Below are 16,645 nucleotides of genomic sequence, written 5' to 3' on the forward strand. Positions count from 1 at the left end.
TCAACACTGATTGTCAGCACCTGTGTGTTTGCTTCTACCTGTGTGTCTTTGTCATTATAAGACAGTTTTTTTTTATCTGCTTCACTATGCCCTGAAGAAGGCCCCATGCCGCTACGCGTGGGCATTTTAAAATGGTCCAGTTAGGACATGTCATTTTTTGCAATAAAGACATTTTAATTAAGGAGTGCCTCGGCTATCAGAGATTTTTTTCTCTACACTGCCTCTTAAGATGTTCTACCTTGGACCGAAGAGCACCCAAATCAAACTTAAAAGGAATTGAGCACGCCATTCATCTTGAATCTAAACAGTAACATTTAATAAACATATAAACACATATAAACAACAATAAACATTTTATTTTACCTGGATATTTTCATTTCCTAATTAAATTTCATAATGAATGTCAGATGAAATGTAAAGTTGGTGTATTGGCTGAATAACTTGGTTGATTGACTGACTGGTCCCACCCCTTGCTAATGCGCCAAATGGTTTAGTCCATCTGCACACATTTTGTTTATGTTAGATAGTTGAGCATCTGGTGGAGCGCAAACTTCTGCTGTAGAAATGTCTTTCTCAAAGAAAGCCAAATCAGAACACCAAAAAAGAAGAAAAGACAAAATGAGGGGAAACAATTGGTAACTGACTTCTTTTCAAAGAAAGGTGAGCACAAACTAGAACACGAAATCTATAGGCTAATGCTAAACTGCTTGAATATCTCCGCGATCGTTAATGCTAAAAATGAACTGAGACAACCCATTGAAAGCGCAGAACATACACTTTCAGATGATAATTTGGTGTACATGTAATCTGAGATAAAGGCTAAATAAATGAACTGTACACTAACAATGTTAATTGCAAACACCACACCATTATAATAGCCTAAACTGAAACCTATTTAATTTTAAATGAATAGGCTATAATATCTAAAATTAGCAATAATTAGCAATTTTATAGCCTACATTGGGAGTTATATATACAAATTGAGGAACATGGGGGCCCATCAGGACTGCCTATGCTTAGGGCCCGGGATCTTGTGCTATGCCCCTGTGTGTGTGTGTGTGTGTGTGTGTGTGTGTGTGTATGTGCGCGCGCGCGCGTGCGTGCGTGTGTAAGAGAAAGTTTCTACTGCTAATCACAAATCACAGCGGAAAGTTTTGTACTGAACCCAAACTAAATCTCACTGAAAGCTCTCTCCCTCTTTTTTTTTTTTTTAAATTTAAAACACAACTTGTTTAGATTCATGGCTTTTATTTGGTAGCAGTTTTAAGTTGAACATGTTTTATTAAATATACATTTTATTATATATATAATATATCACTGTGAAAAGGGTTCTTCTTCTTGCCAGTGAAATCCTCACATGTTCATATGTATATTATCCAACATTATGAATTAACTGTGAGGCAAGCAGCTGTTTATATATTCATGCAAAATTATTGACAGAATAACATGACTAGATTCTTTCAAACCGTTATTTAGAACATTAGTTACAGTGTTACAGATTTTCATCATTCAAAAATGGGATGCACAAAAACTATCTTATGTAGCAGGTGTTGAAAAAATATAACGTTATGATTAAAAACATTATAACACTAACATTATAATTTAAAAAAAGCACCATACCAGATAAATGATGCACTTCAATGGATAATAAAGGGGTCATTGATTATGATTTCACGTTTTTAACTTTAGTTAGTTTGTAATGTTGCTGTTTGAGCTTAAACAACATCTGCAATGTTACAACGCTCAAAGTTCAAGATATTTCATTTTACAGAAAACACTTTTTAAAGACTACAACAAACGGCTATGACACTGTCATCTTTTTAGATCTGCTTTACAGCTGAATTGATTTCTGTTTGCATCATTGATCATTATTTTCCTGTTTATCACTGTAAAGCTGCTTTGAAACAATATAAAGCGCTGTATAAATAAAGTCGCAATGAAAAGGAAATAGTGACGTCTTTTCTTACATATTGTGACGTACATCCAAGTTTATCAGATTATCAGAAATGTAGGGCAGTTTCATCAGTTGATGACTGGATGTTGAGATGTGGATGTTGCACGCAAACATGAATGTGAGCTTACAGTCGATTGTAGAGTTTAAGGAGAATAAATGATTGGATTAAATATGACAAGGATGAAAAAAGAATCATTCACAATAAGATCTGCACTTTTTCAAAATAAATGTAATTTCATTCCAAATGCTTGGAAATTTCACTTTCATATTTTACTTTTATATGCATTGATAACAATAATTTTGTGTCAATTTAATTTTACAGAAATAAAAGTAAAATACAGTCGTTAGTCGATAAGTTTGCGGTTTGATTTCGATCTTGATTTCAATTAGATTCAATGTTGATTCATTTTGAAATACTGTATATCAGGTACAGTGTGTTCTTTTGTTTCTCAAGGAAAAACATCTGTCTAAACTAATGCTGTGAACAATAGCGTACAGGGAACCATGTCAGCCGTACATTATTATAAAAATGTAAAGGCACAGTATGTAATTTTGGCCATATTCAAAACAATAACGCAGGCGTAGTGTGGAATCATGGGAGTTGTCGTCTTCACCTCCACTGCCGATGGGAATCAATCTGACGGGACTCAAATCATGTTCATGGATGAGGAAATTAAATATAATTTTATAACCATTACGTTTGATCACATGATCTTATTTTATTCTAATGAATTAGCCACAAGTAACGTAATGTTTAATGCTAAATGACTTTATTTGTCGAATGAAATAGTGGGGTAACACAGCACAGTTGTACATAATTCTGGGGATGGTGTAGTGCTCGTTCTGCAGGGGATGGTCGGCCCTTTGAATGGGTGTGGTCCTCCATCTCTGGGTCTGACCACTGTGTTTGGGCATCACAGGAGGGCTTTGATGTAGAGCACGGCTCCTCATCCCGATCCATCTCATCCGACCCATCAAGCTCATCTGAAGGTAACAATACAGATCACGGGCATCAGAGATATTATCACTTTATCATTATTGGATTGTGCTGCTAACACATTTAGTTTTTATGATATGCATTTTAGCTTTAGTTTCTGAGAAGGGTCATTCTGTGTCAAATCAGCCAAATTTCAGAAACTTGCCCGTCTCAAATTTTGGTTGTGTGTGTCATTTGAAAACAAAATACCATTTTGAGAAGAAATAACATTGTTTTGAATGTAAAGTTTCATTTTGCAGGAGAATTGAGGGGTTTTGCCCATGGTGTGTGTGTTTTTTGATTTGTGTGTAGAGTTCTGAGAATATGAGGCATGCTTTCAGAAAATGTGTGTAAACAATCAAGAAAAACTGTAAAATGTTGTGTAATTGTGCTTCTCCGCGCGAGAATGCTGTCCTGATGAAGTCTTGATTCCTGCACTATCTGCATTATATAATTTGTATATTAGGGGTGTAATGAGACCCTCATGTCACGATTCTATATTTATCACGATACAATAATGGAGCGAACTTGTCAATCAAATCTTGTGTCTTGTTGTCCTGCGTGAAATTCTGATAAGAAAATAAAAAGGGCTATAGTATCTTATCTGAGGACTCAGAGTAAAGTAATAGGTTCAGACATTTAAACATTAGATTGCATATATTCATCCACATTATTCCACACCTGGCGTTTTTTCTTTGAAATCTTTGAAAATGTCTTTGAGAATAGATGGTATGGGGGTCCTTCACCATGCCTGCCCAGGTCCCCTGAAGATACAGTATAACATATTATTTTTACATCTTGTTTGGTCATGTTTTAGGGAAACTTCTCTGCATACTCTATATCATATCTATACAGTACCTAAAACAACATCTGTACAAAGCTGAAAGTTATCCTGATGGTGAAAGCAGAGGAAAGGTAATGAGACCAAAACTGACAAGATCCACACCCCTTGAATAATTAATTTGCATAACAAATTTAATGTGAACGTGATAAGTAGATTTTGATATTTGTCTTGGAGCAAGCATTTGATGGGCTGACTACGTCCATGCCTGGCAATGGGCCAAAAGTACTACAGACATCTGACAAACATTCTACATGGTCATGTCAAGTACAACTTTACACCTAAATTATTGTAGAAACCAAAGATATGTTTAAGTCTTTCTCTGGGTGACTCTTTCAATCACAAAAAAGTGTAACTGACCCAGCATCATGCTTGTCCAAAGAGCTTCATGAGGCAAGAAGTAGGCAGCCAGAGTGGAGATGAATGTCTCACTGTAGGACACATTTGGATCCCCTTTTTTATCGAGAGGTGCAGTGCCTATGACCTCCATGAAATGTCTGTGAAATGACGTCTGACTGAAGGTGTCCTAAATATGAAATTTTACATGATGTTTACATGAGTGATTTTAATCAAGTTATAGCAGAAGACATAATTTGAAGACATTTTTCATGTTTACTGTGTACCTCAAGGTCATCAGGAGCAATGCTGCTGTCATCAACAGCTGATTCCCCAATGGTGGTCAACAAAGTCTGGATGTTGTTGAAGTGCTTCTCAACATTTTCAGAGCTCCATGGGCTTGAGAAGATGACAGTGCAACTAAGGAGCATTTCACTCAACAATGGGACTTACTGTGGTCAAAAGTCTGAAAACATGCATGGCCAACTTGTAGTTCTTGGGTGCACTGAGAGAGAAATAAAAATAAAACATTGTCATAAATCATCATGAATAATTTGTTGCCATTCCTTTGATTATCTGTTTTATGAAAAAAAAAAAAAATACTTACTGCTTTTTACACAGGGATTTGGTATTTTTCATTATATGGCTTAGACAGCGGTGGACAATAGGAAGACTGAAGTCTTCAGGGGTGCCTTTCCCTGTCAATATTTGATAATAACTTTGGAGCAAGGCATCGAGGTTAGTTTGGCAGAAGACGAGTGAGGACCATGGATCCATCACATATTATCATGAGTGAACTGATGTTTGTGTCCATATTGTTTGGCATGATCTGTCTGGAAAGCATTGAGAAAATACATTATAGATGAGGTGGTGTGGTCACAGGTCACATACGAGCTGCTGGAAAAGGAGAGGAACCCTTATTTGGGTTTCTGACCACCAGCTCGTATACGTAAAAAGAACCTGTGCTGTGTTTACCTTTCTTCACAATGCTTCCTGTTGCATCAAGATATACTATGTCGTCTTTACATCTTTGGTGGAATATGTCAATGCTTTTGTTTGACCAAAGCATCACACCCTTAGGATGAAGGATCACTTTCTGGATAACCTCATCCAGCTCATATCTTTTTTTTCTACCATCATCTGGAGACTGAGTGTTTCATTTTTATGTTTCCTGTCCTTCATTCTTTGTCTCCAGGAAATGGATTTCAGAACACCTGGCGATGGTGCCTCATCTCGACAGTTCAGTTCAGTTCAGTTCAACTTTATTGACAGACTCAGGGTCCATTAGAAAACCATACAACATTACAGGCACCCAACCCCTCCCTAAAAAAAAAAACAACAACAACAACAACAACAACAAAAAACAATTACCAGTTATAAAAGACAGTTATACCAGTGCTTCCACAGATGTGACTGGTATCGCACAACACTTTCACTAGGATTTGCCAGTAACTTAATAATACCATTCTGAGAACCATCCAGTCGACCAATAAATTTGTACATCAGATTTCTCAATAAAGCCTGAAAAGTGTTGACTCTTGCCTTACAAAACAATTCACTTGCACTACACCACCTAGGTTTTTGAAGCAATATCCGCATACAGTCATTATAAGCCACCTGAAGCTTATGTATGGTTGTCTTTTTAAACTTGGCCCACAATGGGGCAGTGTAGAGTGGAGTACAGTAGGCTTGAAAGAGCCTTATCTTAACATTGTCTGAACACATATAGAATTTTCTTGCTAACATGTTAGCTTGAGCATAAAGCACACGACACTGCCTATACATGTCATCATCATCAGACAATTGATCTGTGAGGAAGTGCCCCAGGTATTTTGTTTTATTACAAATACCTAGCACTTTGCCTGACAGATAAAAAACTGGAAAGTTGAGGTCTTTATCCCCTTTTGTTCTGCATATCATGACAACACTCTTCTTAGCATTATACTGCACATCATATTTGAGCCCATAATCAGAACATATATTCAGCAACTGTTGAAATCCAGCACTGCTAGGGGAAACAATAGCCAGATCATCGGCATACATAAAATGATTTATTGAAGCGTTACCAATCATACAACCGGTTTTGCTGCCTCTTAGTTGTTCTGATAAGTCATTCATATACAGGTTGAAAAGGGCCGGGGAGAGTAACCCCCCTTGTCTTACTCCATTACCAACACTAAACGGAGCGGAGACTCTATTACCCCATCTGACCTGCATATTCTGGTTATTCTTATCATGCTGTCAGGCACGCCCCTTAGTTTCAGTTTCAGAAACAACTTCCGATGATTGACTCGGTCAAAAGCTTTAGAGGCATCTATAAAACCAATTAGAACAGAGGAGTCTTGCCTCCTATACACTTCAACTACTTCTTTCAAGGCATAGATACACAAATCAGTACCATGTTTAGCCTTAAAGCCAAACTGGTTGTCTGTGGTATCAATATACTCACTCAAACGATGTAATAAAATCCTCTCTAAAACTTTAGATAACACACTGGCTAGTGCGATTGGCCTATAATTCTCTACGCTTCCAACCTTGCCAGCCTTGTCTTTAATGACAGGCACAAGAGTAACGGCTAACATTGAGTCTGGTAACATTCCATGGGTCATAAAGCCATTAAAGCAAAAGGCAAGAAGGGCTGCAACCTTTGGGCTTGCATACTTAAGGTGCTCTGCTATGATTTGATCTGAGCCACTTGCTTTATTATCAGATAACTGAGAAATTGCTTGATGAACCTCATGAGTTGTGATTCCCAATATGTCTCTTTTGGCAATATTTCCCACTTTATAAGGATCACTATTGATGCAATTAAATAAAGCCGAGTAATGTTGCCTCCACAACTCCGCTATATTATCGGCTCCAGAAACTCCCTCTATAGTGCATGGTAACAGAGTATTAACCTTGTTTAGAGCTCTTACCTCCCTCCAAAAGTCAGTGGTATTATTACAAAGTAGCTTTTCAGCCAAAGAGTCTGCTCTCATGACTTGCTCGTGTTTGCAAACATAACGAACTGCATATTTATACCTAGCATTAGTAATCTTTTTGAGGTCCAGGACAGGCCCCTGTCTGGGTCTACCAGCCAGAAGCCAAGCTTTAAATGCCTCCTTGGCTTCCGCCTTATGTGCAGCCACAAACTTATTCCAACCTGGCTTGATGTTATGTGCCTTATCAGAGCAAGTAAAGTATGATCTACTTGCCTCATACATAGCATCCACAATACAATCAAACATTGCACATAAAGCTTCACAATGAGCATTGTCATTACAATTTACATTAGAGCACATAATTGCACTTTTTGGCAAACAGTCGACAGCCAGACTCTACCACAGATTCTTTAAGGTTTTCCATTTTCTTGAGATAGAGAGCCCTTGGTAGTGTTGTTTGCAATTGCTGATTTATTTCCTTTTGGTCATCAGCTCTTACCGGTCGCCTTTGCAGCTCTGCTTTACTGTGAACTACCATGTCACCTTTAAGTGTGTCATAGCCGGAGAGCCGACGCGTCCAGGCGACGCAGAGGATCTGGCGGGACGGCCGGCTCTGGCGACTGAGGTGGAGGCGGGGACACAGATGGGCACGGTGGAGACAGAGGCAGTGAGGACCAAGGAGGAACTGAAGGGATTGAGGAGTCCAATGGAGCCGGGGGACGAAGGGACGAGGCGTAGCCAGAGGAGTGCAGTCTAGAGGTGAGGGAAGGTCGACGAGCAATCAAGGTGGATCCGGGGGGACGAGGGAGCCCGGCGGAACTGGTGACCAGATTGGCCACGGTGGAGCTGAGGGAGGTAGGAGCCAAGGGGACACTAATGGACCGTCTGGCTGAGGTGGAGTCCTGGTTACGGAGGTTGGAGTTGGAGACCGGGGATCCACCGACCAGGCTGGAGCTGTAGGCCGGCAGACCCACGGCGAGGAGCTGAGGGGCTGGCAGGCAGTGGTGGAAGAAGGGTTGAGAGGTGGTAGATGGGAGAAGGTGGGAGAGGAAGGCTGGCTGGGAATTCGGAGGCAGACTCAGGGACAGAAGATTTGGGTTCGGCAGGACTGTCGTGAAGCTCCGGCTCGGCAGGACTGACGTGAAGCTCAGGCTCGGCAGGACTGACGTGAACAGTCTCTGGCTCTGCGGGCATGACGTGAACAGTCTCAGGTTTGGCAGGCTTGGCGAGACCCTGGACGGGCGGTCTCGGGGGAATGAAACCCTGGACAGGTGGTCTCGGGGGAATGAGACCCTGGACGGGCGGTCTCGGCGGGACAAGACTCTGGATGGGCGGTCTCGGCGGGACGTGAAGAACAGGTTTGTCAGACTTGACGTACAGATCAGGCTGGTCAGGCATGACGTGAAGATTCTCAGGCTCGGTAGACATGACGATAGGAAGCTCAGGCTCGGTATCAACGTCAATTAAGTCCATTTCTTCTGGACTTTGGATGAAGACAGGAACAGGGGACTCTGGAGTCTGACGAAGACAGGAGGTGTGGTGATGGAGGCTGGTGACAGTGGTTGAGCGGCGATGTTCGAATCAGCCTAACCCACAGTGAAGACGATACATGATGTGATGACAGGTAGACAAGTCCAATGAAAACAAACTAAACAGAACACAACTGTGACACTAATAGGGCAACCATTAAAACATAACATGCCTTACGCAATTATGTAAAAATCAGTTATTATTTAACCTTTAATAATGTACCAGCTGACAGAGTTCACTGTGCAGTTTACAACATTAGATTTTTTTTTTCTTGAGATAAAATAACATAATATATCTATGTATATTGATATTAACTGATATTGAATCGAAATCGATTCGCAAGCTCGATTCTCACTCCAAGCTGGACTCAAAAGATGGCAGCCCTGGAAGATAGTGATGTACAGTAAGTTTTCCTACCGGCATTAAAGGGGGGGTGAAATGCTATTTCATGCATACTGAGTTTTTTACACTTTTAAAGAGTTGGATTCCCATGCTAAACATGGACAAAGTTTCAAAAATTAAATTGTACGTTTGAAGGAGTATTTCTGTGCCAAAAATTGTCCTTCCTGTTTGTCACAAGTTTCGGAAAGTTTTTTTCGAGTATGGGTCTGCGTGACGTCAGCTGGGGCGGAATTTCCTTATATGGGTCCTAAGGGCACTTCTCCATGAATAGCACGGGCGCGCGCGCACTCGTAGACCAGAGCGAGAGCGAAAGCAGTACCTCATCAAAGCGCTCTGCTCGGCGTTTGGAAGTCAATGTCACCAAAGACGTGTGTTTTTGGTTGCCAGGGCAAGACAACCCTGCACAGATTCCCAAAGAACCCAGCGTTAAGGGACCAGTGGATGGAGTTCGTTTTTTCAGAGCATCAAGGGAGTTGTGCAAGACTGTTTGTTCCCTGCATTTCGACGATGATTGTTTTATAAAAAAAAGCCCAGATCGACGGATTTGCAGATCGTCTAATGCTTAAGGATCGAGCAGTCACAATGATAAAGGTTCGCGGTCGCAGGCGGTGAGTAAAACTGCTTCAAATGTCTCTGTGTGTTGTTGTTAGCTCGGCTCGTCAGCACAGCTTTAGCTCCGCCCACACGGCCCGCCCCCAGCCGCTCGTTTTTTTCAGGAAAGAATAGGTACAGCCTATCTTTCTTTTATAAATATAATAAAACTAAAGACTTTTTGGAGATATGAAGGATGCAATACTACTCTATAGGTACTCAAGATTAACAGGAGATTGAGTGAAAATGAGCATTTCACCCCCCCCTTTAAAAAAGCAACATCTGAATTCAGAAGACCATATTAGTATACTACTCATACTACATTTACCATATTTCTACGGCAGAAATAGGAAGAGTGGTACTGTTAGGCCCCATTCACACTACTGCGTTTTCGTTTAAAAACGGAGACCTTTTGCTACGTTTGCACCTCCCGTCCAGACTAAAACGGCAAAAATGGAGACCCAAAACGGAGAAGTTTAGAAACGCTGCCGACCCGTTTTTCGTTTTGAATCTCCGGAGGGCGTTTTAGTGAAGACGGGTCAAAACGGAGGACTTTAGAAACGATGACGTAGTAGAGGCTCACGCTCGGCTCTATGATTGGGTGTCATCAGTCATGGCATATATCTTTGCTAGCAGCTGTTGTGCAAGTAATTTCTGCATTTTACAATGCTATAACTGCCTACATGTGCCGGAGGCAAGCTATTATTCAAGCGATCTGTGACAATTCCCGTGTGCAGCGGCGGTATCGACCGTACATGGAGCGTCGGTTTTTGGTTAACCCGGGAAGAACCAGCGCATGGTGGGATAATTTTATCAATGAAGTTGTGTTTACACCGGCACGCGCATGCCCAGTGTTGGTGAATGGTCACGTGATCCGCGTTTTCAGTCGTTTTAATGTGGACGGAGATCAATTCTAATACGCAGCTAAAACGCTGGTGTGGACGGAGATCGTATTCGTTTTAATTCTCCGTTTCTAAACTAAAACGCAGTAGTGTGGATGGGGCCTTAGTTGTTTTGAATTCAGCAACTGATACCATACGTGTAACCTCCCCCCCCCCCTCCACAAACACACACTCACACGCACACGCACACACACTCACACACTGACAGCCTCACTCTAAATAGGCAAACATATTTTTTTTTAAACTTATTTTGTTCTATATTATTACATTTCTCTAAAGAGGAAGAGTAGTATGCTAGTATGATGTTCTGAATTCAGCAACTGATACCATTCGTGAGTTTTCCCCTGTTGTTGTTTAATTTTATGGAAACAGACACCAGTTATTCTGGCAAGAGATCTCTTATTTATTTTACATTTTATATAAGACATGAGAGTGACAATGGACCAAACAAAGGTCTTCATTTCAACATATCACACGGTCATCTTCTCTGCCATAGACAAAAAGTTTCAGTTCTTATATGCTGACTAAAAACTGCATTACCAGAGAAACATGTGGTTCCCATTAACATAGGAATGTATACTATCCCGGTGGAAACTATACACTGCATATACTTCAGTCTCTAACTCTTCCCGCACACACTCAAGTTTCCCAAAGTCTCTCTCTCACATAATGTATTCAAGAACACTATGATTCACAAAATACAATGATTACAAATGATTATGAATGTATATAAAAAGTATAATACAGATGCATAATACTACTGATTATGAATATTAATTAAAAAAATTATAATACTAAAAACAATATTAAATGATATTGTTTACCCCCCCCCCCACCACCACCACCACCACCACCACACGCACACGCACACACACACACACGCACACACACACACACACACACACACATTGACTAGACTTATTACTCCTTAAGACTAGACTCCTCACTTCTTGAAGATAAAGCTATACATCCAGTCTGTCTTCAGAAACTCCACCCTCTTACAAGATCTACTAGATGTGACTAGTCATTATTTCTGCCTTTCATTTTTCTGAAAGCTAAAACGAGTCAGTGTTGTGAAGAACAGAGGAGGACAGATTATATTATAGCATTTTTGTTTCTGAATTTCTGAATTAACCCAGATTAGATTTTAATTGTGATAGTTGTTTACTCTTTAAACCAAAGTTCAAAGAGTGAAAGTAAATTGTAGATCATTGGATCTTTTACAAGACGAGGAAATGGATTCAAAATTTGTGGAAGAGCTTTCTTGTCCTGTTTGCTGTGAAATCTTCAAGACTCCTGTTATTCTGTCCTGTAGTCACAGTATTTGTAAAGAGTGTCTACAACAGTTCTGGAAAACTAAGGAAACTCAGGAGTGTCCTGTCTGCAGGAGAAGATCCTCTAGAGATGATCCACCAGTTATTCTTGCGTTAAAAAACTTGTGTGATTCATTGATAAAGGAGGGAAATGAAAAACGTTCATCAGGATCTGAGGAGATCTGCAGTTTACACAGTGAGAAACTCAAACTCTTCTGTCTGGAGGACAAACAGCCTGTGTGTTTAGTGTGCAGAGACTCAGAGAAACACACCAATCACACATTCAGACCCATCAGTGAAGTGCTTTCATCTTACAAGGTAAGACAAATATCTCTCATTTCATATGCTGAATACAGTGCTAAACACAGAGTACTATTTGTGAATACAATAGACCAGTATTTATTTTTACTCGGACTAAATCTTGGACTTTCTACTGATATAAAATTCTACAAAAAACGTCGACCTTCTGATGTTCAAATCTTCTTGAATGTAACAGCATTGGCACAAAACATTATTTATTAATATTTTTTCATTGAAAAATAAGTGATTAATTACAAGACACACCAAAAAGTGATTGATACTAACATACTTTCTCTTTCTGTATTTGTATTTGCACAACCACAAATTTACAACTACATGGATATAATAATTCAGAATTGGCCATTGAAAATAATACATTTGTTTGGTAAAAACATGATTTATTGACATTCATCCTTTCCAAATTATATAATTAAAATTAATCTCCTGCCATTTTCAGACACAAATGCTTCCATGACAATGACCCATTCATCATATAAATAATATAACAATAAAATCATCCAAACATACAATGTTTAAACCTCTTAGAGCTGCATAAGTTTCACAGATTTTCATCTTAACCTGTAGGAGGAATTTAATACAGCACTGACGTCCTTACAAAACAAGCTCAAACATGGAGAAGAAATGAAAGAAGAGTGTGATAAAACAATTGAACACATCAAGGTGAGGATATAAAGAGTTAAATACTCAACATTCACACACAGAGTGTATTATTGACATTAGTGGAGTGTGTGTTCATACAGCGCTGACTGAAGTGAATGTGATTTGATTTCAGTCTCAAGCTGAGCACACAGAGCGTCAGATTAAAGAAGAGTTTGAGAAGCTTCATCAGTTTCTCAGAGACGAAGAAGAAGCTACAATCACTGCACTGAGAGAGGAAGAGGAGCAGAAGAAGCAGAGGATGAAGGAGAAGCTGGAGGAGATGAACACACACATCTCAGCTCTTTCACACACAATCAGAGACATGGAGGAGATGATGAAAGACAATGATGTCTCGTTTCTAAAGGTGACAAATCAATCTGGCTTCATTCTCTGTGCATAAAACAACTTGTATAGAGAGACTCATTGACACTGAGAGTGTTTGATAAGATATTAAAATGTTTTCAAACTCTATATTTTCCAGAACTATAAAGTCACGATGGAAAGGTGAGTGAGCTGCTCGTATCTCTTCTCTCAGTGGATCTGAACTCAAATTCACTGCAGTTCTGACTCCTGAATGTTCCTCAGAGTCCAGATCTCACAGCCGGATCCACGGATGAGTTCTGGAGCTTTGATTCATGTGTCGCGTTATCTGGGTAACCTGCCGTTCAGAGTCTGGAAGAAGATGCTGGAAACTGTCCAACACAGTGAGTCCCTGCTTACAGTTACAAAGATCACAGAAGTTATACCCTTCGCCAAACACACACACACACACACACACACACACACATAAAATATAACACTATATAAAACTATACATCCAGTATAACAAAGTAAAATCTCCAGAGAAGTCATTCAACTCATTTGATATCTAGAAGGAAAAATATAGATTAATACCTTGATTATAATCACTCATTACCTATACATTGAAGCAGCAGTGGATTCCAGTCCACCCCCTTCAGTCCCCCGTTTTAGACCAATGTGGGGTCCTAAACACCACATCTGGTCTTTCTATAAAGGCTGCAGGTTTCCGACCCATGCTCCTCTGTCAAGTTACAATTTTTATTAAACAGACAATATCTTTTTCCTTCAAGGACTTAACATGAACAAAATATCCCACATATAGCACATAGTATATTATTGATCTCCAGAACCTTCGGACACAGCTGTCTTTACATGTCTTACACAGCTGTTATTCATCTTGGCTAATTTGGTTTTATCATCCACTAACTGATACAAAACAAGTATATATTCTCTGGATGCCGGGCTAAATAAGCTAGCACTGTTGCTGTATTCCTAGCATGGGCTAGACCCGCAGTCACTACACAGACAGTAAATACAGACATTGTCTATAATCATAAATACCAGGATATATAGGCCTACACTAGTTTTTTATAAAACTATGATTTCCAATCCCTTTTGTAATAAACAAAGACGGATGGTTAATCCATTCTTTTCACTATTTTCCCCCATTATAGACCCTTTAGGTTCAAAACACAATGGTTGTCAAACTAAAACTAAACAAAAACAAAAAATATAATTAACACCCATAATAATTCATCTAAGCACTTTAAGTCTCTACTGAATTCATCCTTCAGTTTACAGCCAAATAGCATGTACCATTTTAATTGCATAACATGGCATTTTCATACCATTTTACCTTCTGACTTAACAGGCGTTCATAAATAGTTCCATATATTCTATCAGAAAGTTTATTTTCATAACATATATTTTTCTACTATATTTCTTCTCATCTTTCCCTATTTCCCTACATGCCAGATCCTTCTGCATCCTTTTCCTTTCTTTTCGCTCTGCCTCATCTAACCAGTACATGATTGTTTGCTTACAATCCACACACACGTCTCACACAACAACCTTTTTGTTTTTCACTTCCCTCTTCTACCGAGTCTCTCACCGCTGTCAGTCTAGTGTAGGATTATCCGTGAAAGGCCATTTAATGAACACAACACAACACCACATTCCACAGTTCGGAACGATTCCCCATCGAACCATTAGTAAGTTATAAAACACATTCATGGTGCCAAGATGGCTAAAGGAGATGTCACCCCCCTCCCTCTTTTTGTGCCTGTCTAATCTCACACCAGCGATGGCAGGACAGCAGGAAAAGATTTCTCTTTGTTCCCCAAACTTAAGACTAAATGGCCAAGAAACCCTGTGGTGACCCCAATGCATAAATCCACAGCCTTATCAGGAAACGAAGGGTGCTAAGGCGTTCCCATGGCCGGAACCACCACAGACCTTAAATCAGGGACACCTCTTTTCTGCAGCTGTAAATTCCAGAGACTTTTGTCTCCAAAACCAAGAGACTGAAATGAACCCACTCGTGGTTTCTAACAAACAACAGTCTCAAAATTGCTTCAAATAAGCTGAATTGATCATCAATATTTACCTCACATATATCTTAAGTATCAGGGATGTCTTATATAACCTGTGGAGTTCTTTCTGTGGTTAACCTTTATTATAGGCTGTTCGTAGGGTTTTCTACCTTTCAACAGTTTAGGAACCAAGGACCAGATGTTTGAAAGAAGACCCGGAGTCAGAATTATAATAAACTGAAGAAAAGTTTTACTGAAGATAGTTTGCAGTTTCATCAGCAGAAGTCAGCTTTAAGACTCACACAGGAGTTCGTAGGCCGCCCCGCTTACAGTTACAAAGATCACAGCAGTTACACCCTTCTCTGGTATTAAACCTGAAGCCTCAATCAATTCTGACAGTAACTGAGAGACCACTGTCATGATTGAATGATTTATTTATTAAGTCTTTATATGTGTTTTACATTTACTTTTCTAAAATCATCATATTTCATCCTGTAATCTGATGTTATTCTCTTTGCAGCTCCGTTGACTCTGGATCCAAACACAGCACATCCTCCTCTCACACTCTCTGCTGATCTGACCAGTGTGTCGTACAGTGATGGAGATAAAACACTTCCTGATAATCCAGAGAGGTTTGATGAGTATGCATGTGTCCTGGGATCTGAGGGCTTTAACTCAGGAACACACTGCTGGGATGTGGTTGGAGACAATACACACTGGAGTCTTGGAATAACTACAGCATCAAACCAAAGGAAGGGAGAGGTTTTCTTTAAGTCTAATGTCTGGCGTGTGCGATACATAAACAGCAAATACGGCTCACAATCCCCAGAGCAACGCTTCACTGTCTTCACTGTTAAACAGAAGCTTCAGCGTGTGAGAGTTCAGCTGGACTATGACAGAGGAACAGTGTCATTCTCTGATCCTGTAACTAAAGACTGTCTGCGCACATTCAGGACATCCTTCACAGAGACTGTCTTTCCATTCTTATATAATCTCTGCACAACTCCTCTGAGGATCTTACCAGTTAAACTGTTTATTACAGCAGAAAATCACAGTTAAATCTGATTCTGCTTCTAGATTAATTCAGTTTTGCAAATCATTCTTTTTATTATTATTATTATTTTATTTTATTATTATTCTTTTTTTTCAACCTTAAATTTGGAACATGTTTAAGATTCATAGCTTTGATTTTATAGCAGTTTTAACCAGTTTTAACATGTTTAATTAAATATACATTTCATAAGAAAAATTGTATAACTCATTTTCATTTAACTTTTTTAAATAAAAAAATTTTACTTTAACAATAATCTTCCAAGAGTCTTCTTCTTGAGAGTCTTCACTCTTCAGAATTAGGTCTGTGCTCCAAAGCTTCAAATTTTAATGATAGCATTTTTGACACTAACATTTTTGTCCTCTAAGTGTCATGTCTCTGGTCTGATTTCTTGTCCTTATGTTCGTTGCCTCGCCTGAAATGTATGCGAGAGTAGGAAAAAAGTATGTGAAAAAAGTACAGACAAGACGGACAGTTCTCTCTTCTCGCAGCGGATCTGACACCTGTGAGAACAAGACACCCAAAGTATAGG

At 39.5% G+C, this 16,645-nt stretch overlaps 1 protein-coding gene across 1 annotated transcript; it reads left to right on the forward strand.

The window, feature by feature from the left end:
• Nucleotides 1–11,691: 11,691 nt before the first annotated feature.
• Nucleotides 11,692–16,121, forward strand: LOC311095371 (nuclear factor 7, brain-like; the record flags this gene model as incomplete). The annotated part of the gene is made up of 6 exons (XM_084133863.1): nucleotides 11,692–12,087; nucleotides 12,655–12,750; nucleotides 12,863–13,093; nucleotides 13,211–13,233; nucleotides 13,315–13,433; nucleotides 15,583–16,121. The coding sequence occupies 6 exons, from the start codon at nucleotides 11,692–11,694 to the stop codon at nucleotides 16,119–16,121; spliced, it is 1,404 nt and encodes a 467-aa protein (XP_083989989.1).
• Nucleotides 16,122–16,645: the final 524 nt, after the last annotated feature.

Source organism: Abramis brama (genome assembly GCF_963993115.1).
Source record: "Abramis brama genome assembly, chromosome: 13".
NCBI lineage: Eukaryota > Metazoa > Chordata > Actinopteri > Cypriniformes > Leuciscidae > Abramis > Abramis brama.